Source organism: Gymnoscopelus braueri (assembly GCF_963280865.1).
Source record: "Gymnoscopelus braueri genome assembly, chromosome: 21".
Taxonomy (NCBI): Eukaryota; Metazoa; Chordata; class Actinopteri; order Myctophiformes; family Myctophidae; genus Gymnoscopelus; species Gymnoscopelus braueri.
Genome location: NC_137623.1, coordinates 44,390,574 through 44,403,391, shown reverse-complemented (window position 1 = coordinate 44,403,391; position 12,818 = coordinate 44,390,574). Strand labels below are relative to the sequence as shown.

General features: G+C 42.9%; 1 protein-coding gene across 1 annotated transcript in view; it reads right to left on the bottom strand.

The window, feature by feature from the left end:
* LOC308077018 (catenin delta-2-like) overlaps nucleotides 1-12,818 on the bottom strand; it is a gene marked incomplete at its 3' end in the record, with an annotated part of 629,209 nt that overhangs the window by 515,274 nt on the left and 101,117 nt on the right. The window contains exon 2 of the mRNA XM_080417546.1: nucleotides 7,034-7,167. Within this exon, the coding sequence (XP_080273672.1) occupies nucleotides 7,034-7,162 (129 nt within the window). The 5' untranslated portion in view covers nucleotides 7,163-7,167. The remainder of the gene's footprint in view (nucleotides 1-7,033; nucleotides 7,168-12,818) is intronic.

Genomic DNA, 12,818 nt, shown 5'->3' with positions numbered 1-12,818 from the left:
CGTGAAAAAACAGTGTGGTCGTCGCCACCAAACAAACTATTGACTTGACTCCTCATACACACACGCACAGCGCCGCCTCCAACAGCAACCCAGAAAAAACAAGACAACGCACACAAGCCCTTACTGAGAGGCGCACAAACTGATTTAGCTCCACTCTATTCGGCTGCCGTGTTAAGTGGCCAGATGGGTGGACCACGTGCATGTTCAGAGCACGTTTATTTTAATGATCAAATCAATTTGATTGTGTTTGATTGTTTTCCCTCTATCAGCCACTGTATAATTATGCTGGGGTGTTTTCCTGCAGAAAGACACGTCCCTCTGGCTGTGTTTTGGTTTTGTTCCACTGTTTATGTTGACATTCATCGCTTGCAGGGACGCCTCTGTCTGTGGGGAGAGGGGGGGAGGAGCTCTTAATTGATCCCTTTTAACTTCAGAGGGGTTGTGCACAACCCCTCTGAAGTTCAAAGGGATCAATTGAGTTGATTAATTGGGCCTGTCAGAGAGGGGAGGGGGGAGTGTGTGTGTGTGTGTGTGTGTACACACACAGATCTACGAAGTTACCTAGTATCCCTTTAAAGGATCTACACCATGAATTAAAAAAACATTTTTAACATTTAATATCATATTGTTTATGTCCCTCAAACGTTTTTCAAAAGGTTTGAGCCTAAATCAAGCCTCAGATATACTCATTCCAACTAACTTCTCTCTGGCTTATAAAGCACTTTTACCTGCAATACCACATTGTCCTTGTTTTTTTTTATTTTGGAACTGAAAAACGGGAGGCATTGTACCACTAGTGACGTCACTTTCGGGGGCAAATCAGTTTGGCCTGTTTTGAGACCAATTTACATAAAACCCCAAATATGCTGTGAAAGCCTGAGTGCTCAAACTGGGGTATTTTTGGGGATAGAAGAGAGGTAGGGGAGACCAAAAACATACAAAAAAGAAGAAAAAGTAAAAATTCATGGTGTAGTCCTTATTTATTTAAGTTCTTATTTATTGGCATGACTTTTTTAGTATCAATATAATATTATCATTCAAATCTTGTTTTGCCAATTATTTGGGGGGTCCCCTTGCAATACAACTCACGACCTGCTATGGGGCCCCATCTAATTCACAGGTTGAGAACCAGTGAATTAGATGCAAGATGCAATAGTCCCAAATCTCTCGATGTGTCCTTGGCCTGCGTGGTGAGTGGTGACTGATTTGGCACTGAGCCAGTTGTGATTAAAATGCAACGATGGAAATAACTCTGAGAGGAGATAAAAAAGTGAAAGATACAAAAAGAATGTGCAGAGGTCAAAGAAAACCAGAACAAGGAGGGAGGTTGAAAAAATAACAAAAAGCAAAAAAAGATTTCATGCATTTAAAAGAGGAACAAAGAGATATACTGTACATTTCTGTAGATAAAATGCTAAGGAGACTGAACTTCCCTAAAGGTGTGGGTGTTTTAATCCATTAAGACCGGGAACGCATCTGTGTCATTTTAAGATTTCTTTGGGCTGTTCAAAAATAGCAGATCTACAAGCTCATAGCTACGAGCTTGTAGATCTGCTATTTTTTTTGTAAAAATCGTGGAAATTTGTTCAAATCTTTTTTACTCAAATCTTTCCTTCTGGGGGGTCCCTGGAACAACATATTTTGAGATGGGGTCTGCGGCCAAATATATATCATTTTGGGGGGTCCTTGACATGAAAAAGTTTGAGAACCACTGATTATAGCAACATAAGTTTAAAAAAAAAACTGTTAGGATTTAGAAGACATTTGTAGAATCCCCCGGAAGCAAAGATTTGAGTTACAAATGTTCGCTTTAAAAATATATATATTCAAAGATTTGCACACATTTTCAAAATTATTTTCTCAAAAATAGCAGATCTACAAGCGCGGCACTCGGTGCTGCGCTATGAGCTTGTGTATCTGCTATTTTATTCAATAGCCAAAGAAATCAAAAAATTACACAGATGCGTTCCCGGATTGAATGGGTTAAGAAACTCAAGAACATGAAAAACCGCCGCCACGCAAACTGCGGTACAAGATGATAACCTTTTAGCTGGCCCTGTTTTGATGTCGAGCAGTATTCCCACATACAGCTTCAAAAAGTTTGACCAACAATACAGAGAGGAGAAAATAGAACTTCTATGGTGGTGGGTGTCAGAAAGTTGGCCTTTAAAGGGTAAGCCTGCAGTCTTCAGACCTCTCTAATACAGTGGTTCTCAACCAGTGGTCCGGGGACCACCAGTGGTCCTTGAAGGGGGGTTCCGGGTGGTCCCCAGCTAAATGATGGAAGAGTTGGTAACCAAATGGAGCCTTATCGATCTTTAACTATTGAGAGTGTAAAATGAAATGACATGGAAATCATTTTTACACTCTCAAGAGTTACATTATCGTTAAACATCTGCATTACTTAATTAAAGAATTGTTATTTTGAACGCTTGCCTGTTGTCTCTCCCATGGTACCAACATCAATACAGCATGGATGGAATTGTGGACAAAATCGTACCCAACGATGAGCTTGTATATCGCACGCACGCACGCACGCACGCACGCACGCACGCACGCACGCACGCACGCACGCACACACACACACACACACACACACACACACACACACACACACACACACACACACACACACACACACACACACACACACACACACACACACAAACACAAACACACACACATACACACACACACACACACACACACACGTAGGCCCACTGAAAGACATTCTTTCATAAATGAATGGTGGAACACAGAGGGGGAGGAAAAGCATCTGCTGAAGCATTGCCATCAGCGTTTGTCCTTCACCAGGTGAGGGTAACGGATTACTTTGTGCTGCTAAATTATGGCCAACAGAAGATGGCAAAAAAAAAACGAAGCACGGTGACACATCTGAGCCCTGTGACCAGTGGTGGAAAAAGTATGCAAAAGTTTTACTTAAGTAAAAGTATCAATACTGCAATATAGAAACACTCTGTTACAAGTAATCGTCTGTAATTCAAAATTGACTTGAGTAAAAGTACGAAAAGTATGTATCAAAAAGTACTTTAAAGTACCAAAAGTAGAAAGTACTCATTATGCAGAATGTCCCATTTCATTCGTTTTCAAATGTATAAATTGAATAAAATCTTTTGAAAATAGCAGATCTACAAGCTCACGATGCGTCACATCGCGACGCATCGTGAGCTTGTATATCTGCTATTTTCAAACGGCCGAAATATATATAGGGCTGAAGTGGTCAATGTAGGGTTTTGTAATAATAATCACATTCTACAAAGTAACTCAAAACTAAAGTTTTCAAATAATTGTAGTGGAGTAAAAAGTACAATATTTGCCTCTGAGATGTAGTGGAGTAGAAGTAAAAGTACCGTAAACTGGAAATATTCCAGTAAAGTAAAAAATAGCAAAAAATGTTACTTAAGTACAGTACTTGAGTAAATGTACTTAGTTACTTTACACCACTGCCCGTGACAAACTAAATCTAAATAACTAAATGAACTGAATGACAAGCTGAATGTAAAAGTAAATGGTTTCATTACACAAAGGACCAAGGCTAAACACAAATCACCCAGAGCAATTAGTGTGAACTGGAGCCACTATTCAGCAGACTTTGTGACTCAAAATGCCTTTTCATCATGAGAGGCAAAAACACTATGTGCCTGGGCTCACATTCGTGTGTGTGTGTGTGTGTGTGTGTGTGTGTGTGTGTGTGTGTGTGTGTGTGTGTGTGTGTGTGTGTGTGGGTGCGTGGGTGTTTAGATCTTGTAGTTGGGAGGGGTGGTGGGCTTTTTTGAAGTACAAAAGCGAGAGTGGCACAAAGGAGTAAAGTGACTTTAGTGCACACGTGCATTCTTTCCCCACACAGTCGTGTGCAGAGCAGACAGACACACAAATGCATGCGTGCTTGCACACGCACGCACGCACTCACGCACGCACGCACGAACACAAACACGCACACGCACACGCACACACACCACAGTCTTTCCAAGGCTATCGATTGAAAGTGTGACTGTTCTCAGCCAGCCACCCACTCGGGCATGTAGAATTACATTAATCAAACCCGTACCTCTCTCTCCCTCTCCCTCTCCCCCCCTCTCTCTCTCTCTCTCTCTCTCTGCAGGGCCCCTGTGGGAAAAACCTTCGAATATGAACCGGTAATGTTCTACACACACTTCCTTCCTTTCTCCTACTGTACCTTCCTTCCTCATCCCCTCGTCTATACCTGTCAAAAATAGTGAGCCCACAATATTTGAAACTGTAAAAAAGGTTGGAATAATCAGGATTTTGATTTGAAGTCAAATCAACCGCCCCCCCCCCCCCCCCAAGAGATGCCCACGAGTCTATGAGCTCGAGTAGTTTTTGGGGGTTATTTTCTTAATTTATTTAATTATTTATTGATACGATGAAATACAGTTACGATGGTCCACAAACTCAAGCCGAAATGAAAGATGCACAGAATGAATGTTTATCAGAATAGTAGGATACAGTCATTTGGGCTCCTTTGCAGCTCAACTGCGTAAGGCACAAGCTCACACACAGCCTGACCAAGGCTACTGCTGCTAGTTAGTCTACGTATGTTTTATTAAGGAAGATTGACATGTCAACGTGTTTGGGTATAATATCTAGGGCGCTCCTACAGCCAAAGAAATCCCCCGACCGACCCCCGCGGCTGTACACAGTCACATAAAGTAGCATAGGGCTATAAGTTGGCCAGTTTCAGGAAAGGCACCATGTACTCACGTTGGCTGTTAACGTTCCATTTCCACCATTCTAATGGATTCCAGGGGTGTGTAAACATCTCTGAAGTAGCTCCATTTAGTTTCCTCTGAAGTGAGTTATGTCAGTTATGTCCAAGTATTGTCCCCGTTCGCAAAGTGCAACTTTTTCATCATCCACCTTTGTGCAATAATCCCGAACAGAGCTACACTATTGTGACAACTGCCAATTTAGGCTATAATCTAGTAGGCTACTGTTAATGTACATCAATCATAGCCTCTCAAACCCTGATACATTGCTACGACGCGTAATGTGCGTCGCCTACCCAAAAGAACAGACATGCAAGCTATCAACGCTCATGGCGTGTCGACAGCTTACAGATCTGTTCTTTTGGGCACATAAACAATGAGGCGTGACGTAGTGTACAGTACTAAGCACTTTGGAAACCAAATAAGCCTGTAAAGCCTGTAACATTACATGGTCAACAACATAGACATGTAACTTGCTTGTAGCTTACTTTAATGCAGTGAACATGAACGTACTAGCGTTTACCGTGGTGAAGTTGGTTTCAGGTTGGATATTCGCCCAGCTGGGTTTAACGAGACAGCAGCACGACATGAAAATTCGACCAAAAACGTGCGAAAAACGGGGCGAGTCCGAGTCGAGTCTCGAGTCTTTGAGGGCGAGTCCGAGTCGAGTCTCGAGTCTTTGAGGGCCGAGTCCGAGTCAAGTCTTTGAGGGCCGAGTCCGAGTCGAGTCTCGAGTCGCATAATATGGCAACTCGAGTGCGAGTCTTTGACTTGAGTCCCCATCTCTGCCCCCCAGCCCCCCTGGTCTCACATGCACCATGTCACACTGCCCATTACCTAAGAGCACGGTCGCTAACTTTGAGTGCTTCCCATTGAGTAATTGCTTTGGGTTTTAATGACTTTTCCAATTACGTCTACTTGGCTTCACCTCTCTCTTCACCCTATAATCTCTAACATTTTCCTCCATTAGGCTTTCCCCTCCACACCCATCAATCAACCGACTTGACTTGTTCTATTCTTTTTTGTACAGCTCTACAACAAAGCCTCTGAACAAAGCACGGAGATAAAGAGAAGAACGGAGGCCAGAGGTGCAAAGACAGAGCCAGACAGAGAGCGGCAGAGAGAGATAAGAGGGTCACGCGACGCGTGTGTTTGTGCTATATACCGAAAAAAAACTAACGCTGTGGTGATATGAATGTACTGTAGTCCTTATTCAGACATTCAGCTTCAGCTTCACCCAGCTGATGACTGCTCAGGTGGTAATATAAGCACAGCTAGCTTTACTCTTACAACATGCATGGCGTTGTGAAAATGTATGAGATTATCACGCAATAGAGGCAGTGGAAGTGTGGAACACTACAACCAGCTTTACCAAGTCAATAGCAAACGTTCAAGTAGATTATTCAGACTCAGGTATATGACTGCATTTTACACAAATAGTGTACATGTACAGTAAGCAAGCAGTATGCAAACACACTGATGACCAACGCCCACTGTATAACCAAAATATATACAGGTGCAAATTAATTTAGCCTCTTGAAAACAATCTGATTCTGGATCAAGCATATTACCGTACTTGTCAAAGGCAAACCATGTAACTATTGAAGGCTAAGGGTTAATCCATTAAGACCGGGAACGCATCTGTGTCATTTTAAGATTTCTTTGGCTATTCAAAAACAGCAGCAGCAGCATCTACAAGCACATAGCGCCGCGCTATGTGCTTGTAGATCTGCTATTGTTTTGTTTTAATCGTGAAAATTTGTGAAAATCTTTGAATAAATATATTTTTAACTAAAATCTTTGCTTTTGGGGAGGTCCCTGGACCCATTTTTTTTAGATGGGGGTCTGTGGCCAAATACAAATCTTTTGGGGGTCCGTGACATGAAAACATTTGAGAACCACTGATATAGCAACGTGTTTTCGTTTTTTTTAAACTGTCATGATTTAGAAGGCATTTATAGATGCGTTCCCGGGTTGAATGGGTTAAGTGTCTCGCTCCTGGACACCTCAGCACATAGCCGGGACCCGGGAATCGAACCTGTAATCTTCTGGTTCTCTCTGCCCATTCTGCTAATGGCCGCCACCCATATAGCAGTATCACACGAATCTGGTGGTTTGAGAGATACACTAGTACCGCTCACCACACACACACACACACACACACACACACACACACACACACACACACACACACACACACACACACACACACACACACACACACACACACACACACACACACACACACACACACACACACACACAGACGTGGAGAGAATGCCTACCTGCTCTTTGACAGAGGCCAGGATAGCGGAGGCCGTCTCTGTCTCAGATCCGTTTCCGTTGGAGGCTGGCATGGCAGGGGGCACCGTGGCACCCTTCTCCTGCTCCGCAGGCTGGTCTGGCACCGGCATCGCTCCTGCACGTACACAAAATATCAATGTCAATATCGTTGATATTGACAAAAGATTTCCACAAATTAAACGATAAAACGATAAAAAATAAAATTGCAGATCTACACAGTGGTGGCTTATTCAACGGGCTTGAGGTGCTGAAGCACAGGGCGCCTACCTTTGGGGGGGCACCAAACGGCGTGAAGAAGAAAAAAAAACAGCGTCCTTTTCTTCCGCGCAACTCCCCCCCCCCCGTTTTAATACAGCCATACCAGGAAAAGGAAATGGTAAGTATGTTTGTTTGTTTAGCCATGATGTACGTTTTATCTCTCTGTCAAATCAATAAATGTGTATGTTCCAACCAACAAGTGTGTACGTGTCGTTTGTAATAGGACTTGAACATGAAATGCATGATTAGAATGTAAACTAAAAAATTATAATTTAATGGTGAGATCTGTAACTAAAGGTCATGGTGTATATACAGTACTGCACAAAGTAACAGAAAGAAGTGATGAATATGCTGCAACATGAAATAATTCCAACTGGAGGAATCGGAGAAACCTGATCCAACATTGAGGAACCAGAATTGATTCCATCACATTTGGAACCTTTTCCACTGTCAGTGGTTCTCAAACTTTTTCATTTCAAGGATAAAGGAGTTATCACTCTTAAGAGTATACAAATGGAAGGGTATAGGGTTCCTGTACGGTGCCAGGCCATTATTCCGGCGGCCCATTAGTCCGACAGGCCCACTATAAGACAGTTGTCTCAAACATCAAGGACCCTGTGGTGTGGGTGATCCTCACTCCTGGCCTCAGTCCAACTGATTGGGCTCTGAGCTGGGTGTGACTGCTCACCTGTTGTGCATTGATCTAATCGATACACAACAGGCTAATTCAGTCATCCTCACACTCAGTTGGGAGAGATTGATTGATTGAATACTTTATTGGCAGTTTGCAACAACAAAAAAACAGGAAAGTACAGTTCAATACAATGTCTGCTAAGAGGATTTTCCATTCCATTGGGATCCTTTGTACTCAATTCATCGAAATTCATCGAGGGAGCCTCTGTCATGACAGAAATTGCAGTAAATCTGCTCTGGCTTGTACCATCTTGCCACTCTACAATAAATGCTTTGACATTTCTACCCGACTGTGTCTCTGTGTCGGAGGAACCAAGCCACAGAGGTGGCTTACAGACCCCAAATTAATTTGGCCATGGATCCTCATTTGAAAATATTTTTTTGCCAGGAACCCCCAAGAGAAGATTTGTCAACATCTTTAGCAATATTTGTCAAAGTTTTTCAAAAATAGCCGATAGTTGAATAGGCTCTGTCGCATAACTGTAGTCCGGGATTTACAGAAGGTGACATATTCACTTCCTGTTCCGGTTCAGTTTCCCATAGCTTCGTTCAATTGCAGATTTGATACGGAAACACGCAGGAAGGTGTCAACCGTGTTTCCGGTTCAAATCTGAATCTGCTGCTGCCAAGCGAACTTTGAACAGAGCTTAGATCTTCTCTGGCGTCAAGGCAGGGAAGTCTGCCTGGAAGTCCATATTTGGGCAACGGTTTGCACTGTGTCCGTGTTATGTCACAGCCAAGGCAGGCATAGGCCTATATATAATGACGTCCACCAGCAGGCTGCTTCATGTTTACAGGAAGAATCAAAAGACACATGTGTGTATTTTGATTTGGTTGCGATACAGCATACAATTTGTAATTTCTATTTCATAGTTTAGAAGTTCTATATTTTGGCATTTGAACATTTACGAAGTGATGGAAAACTCTGTGGGTGTGGGGGTTGGGGATCCTCCCTCTTTAACCAATGATGAAGTCCGTTGTAATAATTGTTGTGAAAAGCAAATGAGGGAACATTCTTCAGGTGAGAACAATGAGAGTGAATGCAGGAAAAACGACTCTTTTACCAATGATGAAGTCCGTTGTCATAATTGTTGTGAAAAGCAAACGATGCTTTTACGAGTGAAGAATGAGAGTGCATACAGGAAAAATGACTTTGCCGGTGAACCAGTCCGTTATACAGACTATGAAAATCAAATGATGGAACATTCTTTAGGAGTGAAGAATGAGAGAGCACACAGGAAAAATGACTTTGCCAGTGAACCAGTCCGTTATACAGACTATGAAAATCAAATGATGAACTTTGAGAGTGCTTACAGGAAAAACTACTCCTTTACCAATAATGAAGTTCGTCGTATAGACTCCGAAAACCAGCGGCTGCTTCGTATCCTGGCGACCATGTCTCCCAGGCCCCTCAGAGTGGGTAGCTCAGCGGGTCGGAGGATAAAAAGATATGACAGTGACCTCTACCGACGGTACCAGGAGGAGGTTATGGGAAGGAAGTCAGTACCCCAATATGAGGCTCCCCCTTCAGGCGACCAGAGCCCCGCAGAGATTGCACCGGAGCCAGTGCAGGAAACACAGGAGCTGCCTGCAGAGCTGGAGGTCCAGGAAGAAAAGGAAACACAAGAGGTGCCTGCAGAGCCGGAGATAACCCAAACGAAACAAGAGGAGGAGGAGGAGGATTTACTTGAGGAGGAAGATGAGACCCCCCCTGTGTTCTGGGATAAGGAGAAAGCAGCATTGTTATTAGAATTGACTGGGCGGCAGGAGGAGTGGGATGAGAAGGAAACCTTACTTAAAGAGGAGATGAAGGACATGAAAACCACCCACGATGAGAAGAAAACGCAGCTGAAAGAAAAGATGTCCGACATGAAGCAGACCTTCGAAGACGAGAAAGAAGAAATGCGGGCAAAATTTATAGAACAACTGGCCAAAGCCAAGGAGCAATTGGTTGAGGAGATATACATCGCAGAGGAAAAGATTAAGCTCTTGGAGAAAGACAAGGTGACCCTCAAAAAGCTCAGAATTAAATTGGCTAAGAGGGACGAAGAGGCAGCGGCCCAAACACAGAGTCTGTCTGAGACGGCGGACGCAAGCAGCACCCTGAGTAACGAGAATACCACCCTCAAAGAGACTCTGTCTGAGAAGGAGGACGAGCTGATCACCCTCGAAGCGAGTCTGGCTGAGAGTGAAGCACTGAGCAAGACCCTCAAGGCAGAGGTCAACAGGCTCAATGAGACTATCTCCGAGAAGGAGGAAGATAACACAGACTTCAAACAGACTCTGTCTCAGAATCAAGACGAGATCAACGTCCTCCAAGACAGTGTTTCGGAGAAGGAGGCAATGATCACTGCCCTCCAAGAGGCTTTTTCCGAGAAGGAAGCAGAGCTCAAAAAAGTCACAGATATTATGACAGAGAAGCACAAAATCTGGGAAAAGCACAGAGAGGAGTGGAAAATTAAGGAAAAGGATATGAAGGCTGGGCACCGGGCGTTGCTCACTGAAAACTACGAGAAAGAACAAAACCTCCAGTCAGAACTGGACCTAAGCAAGGAACATCTACAAAGAAGTAGGAGGTTTAGTGAAAATCTTAATAAGAGGTGTAAGGAACTCACAGGGCACCTGATGCTCATCAAGGACTTTCACATTACCCAGGCTACGGCCAGGAAAGAACAGGATGAAGAAATGAGTGACGTATGCAAAGAAGAAGACGAAAAGAAAGTAGAAGAAGAACCAGAAGAAGCAGAATGCGATGAGGATTGCCCGTGCTGCCGTGTTGAGAATCCAAATCATATTGAGAATCCAAATCATGTTGAGAATCCAAATGAGCAGCATGTACCCCCCGATGAGCAGCCGCCAGGAAATGAGGAAGCTGTGGGGGGAAATGATGTTTCTGGAAATGATGTCTCTGGAAATGATGTTTCTGGAAATGATGTTTCTGGAAATGATGCTTCTGGAAATGATGTTTTTGTATATGATGCTTCTAGAAATGATGCTTCTGGAATTGATGTTTCTAGAAATGATGCTTCTGGAATTGATGTTTCTAGAAATGATGCTTCTGGAATTGATGTTTCTAGAAATGATGCTTCTGGAATTGAAGTTTCTGGAAATGATGCTTCTGGAATTGATGTTTCTGGAAATGATGCTTCTAGAACTGATGCTTCTGGAATTGATGTTTCTGGAAATGATGCTTCAAGAAATGATGCTTCTGGAAATGATGCTTCTGGAAATGATGTTTGATGATAGATGGTGCAACCAACCGTTCGTTACTTTTTGCCACCTTTGCTACTTTTTACTTCAAGGTTTCATGACATCAAATTTATATTTTCTTAATTTTTTGGGGGGGGTTTTCTGACCTCAATTACACAAAAAAAAAAGAACTTTGAGCATTGAATGATTAGGCTCAGAAAAGTGCTGTGATTGGCCCGTGGACTCCTCCCCGCCCCTCCCCTCCCCTATCCTTCTCCTTTGGGGGGTGGGGAGGGGGGGACCAGAGGCGATGATTGACAGGAGAAATGCCTCAAAAGCGACACCCGCAGGCATATAGTTTTTTTTTCATTGCAGCTAAAAAAATAAGGCCTCAGAAGAACACAGAGAGAAGAAAAAACCTGGCATGGCTCACTGGAGTGGATTTTTCAGTTGTGTAAACCAGCATGTCATGAAACCTTTAAGTCCAAAAATCTGAAGGAAAGAATCAATAGCTGTTGTTGTACATGTATGCGTCTTTGGGCGTGCATCACAGGGTTGTCTTTCTTTCATGTATGTACCGGTGGACCGCCTTCTGCACCCACACACACACACAACAGAGTGCATGGGAAAGTTAAGTTGGTTTACTGTTAGAGCATAGAAATGTCTGCTGCTATGCACTCGACACTCTGCTTCACAACTTGTCTTGTAAGCATCACAAAGAAAAGCGGTGTTCATGTGTTATTGTGGTTGAAATGGAAGGAACAAGGGAACTGGTCTGCTCCAGTGGTGAAAAAAGTACTCACATTTTTTACGTAAGTAAAAGTATCAATACTGTAAAACTCTGTTACTCTGTTACAAGTAAAAGTCCGGAATTCAAAATTTACTTGAGTCAAGGTATACAAAAGTATTGGCATCAAAATGTACTTGAAGTACCAAAAGTAAAAGCACTCATTATGCTGAAATGACTCATTTCAAGTTTTCTAAATGTATCGACATCTTTTGAAAATAGCAGATCTACAAGCTCACAATGCGTCGCATCGTGGCGCATTGTGAGCTTGTAGATCGGCTATTTTCAAATGGCCGAAATGTATATAGGGCTGAAGTGGTTACTGTATATATTGTGTAATAATAATCCAAATCTAACAAGTATTTAGTAGACATTGGACGTACTCAATTCCATTGGGGGGAGGGATATCCCCCCACTTTTGGGATGAAGAAAAAAGAAAAAGAAGAAATCTCCGACATCTACACTTCATGGAGTACATTTTTTGTACCGAATTAACCGAATTAACCAAATTAATGTGACAAAAACACCCCAAAAAGTAACAAAACCGGTTAAAAAGAATAGCGCAAATTCGCGCACACGCACGGAACGCATGCATGCGTGCACGCACGCTGCGTGCGCGCGCATGCGTCCCCTTCGGTTCTAAAATGCTCTCTGCGTCCTTGAATGTAGTTGATATTTAGTCACAAGCGCTTGTCAACACTTCTCATAGGTTCAATATTGATATAAATCCACAGACACATTTAACCAGTTTCACGTATACACTTATGTTAGATCTACAAGCTCACAACTTGTAGATCTTGTAGATTGTAGAGCTTGTGCATCGCCTTTTTTTTTGCTAC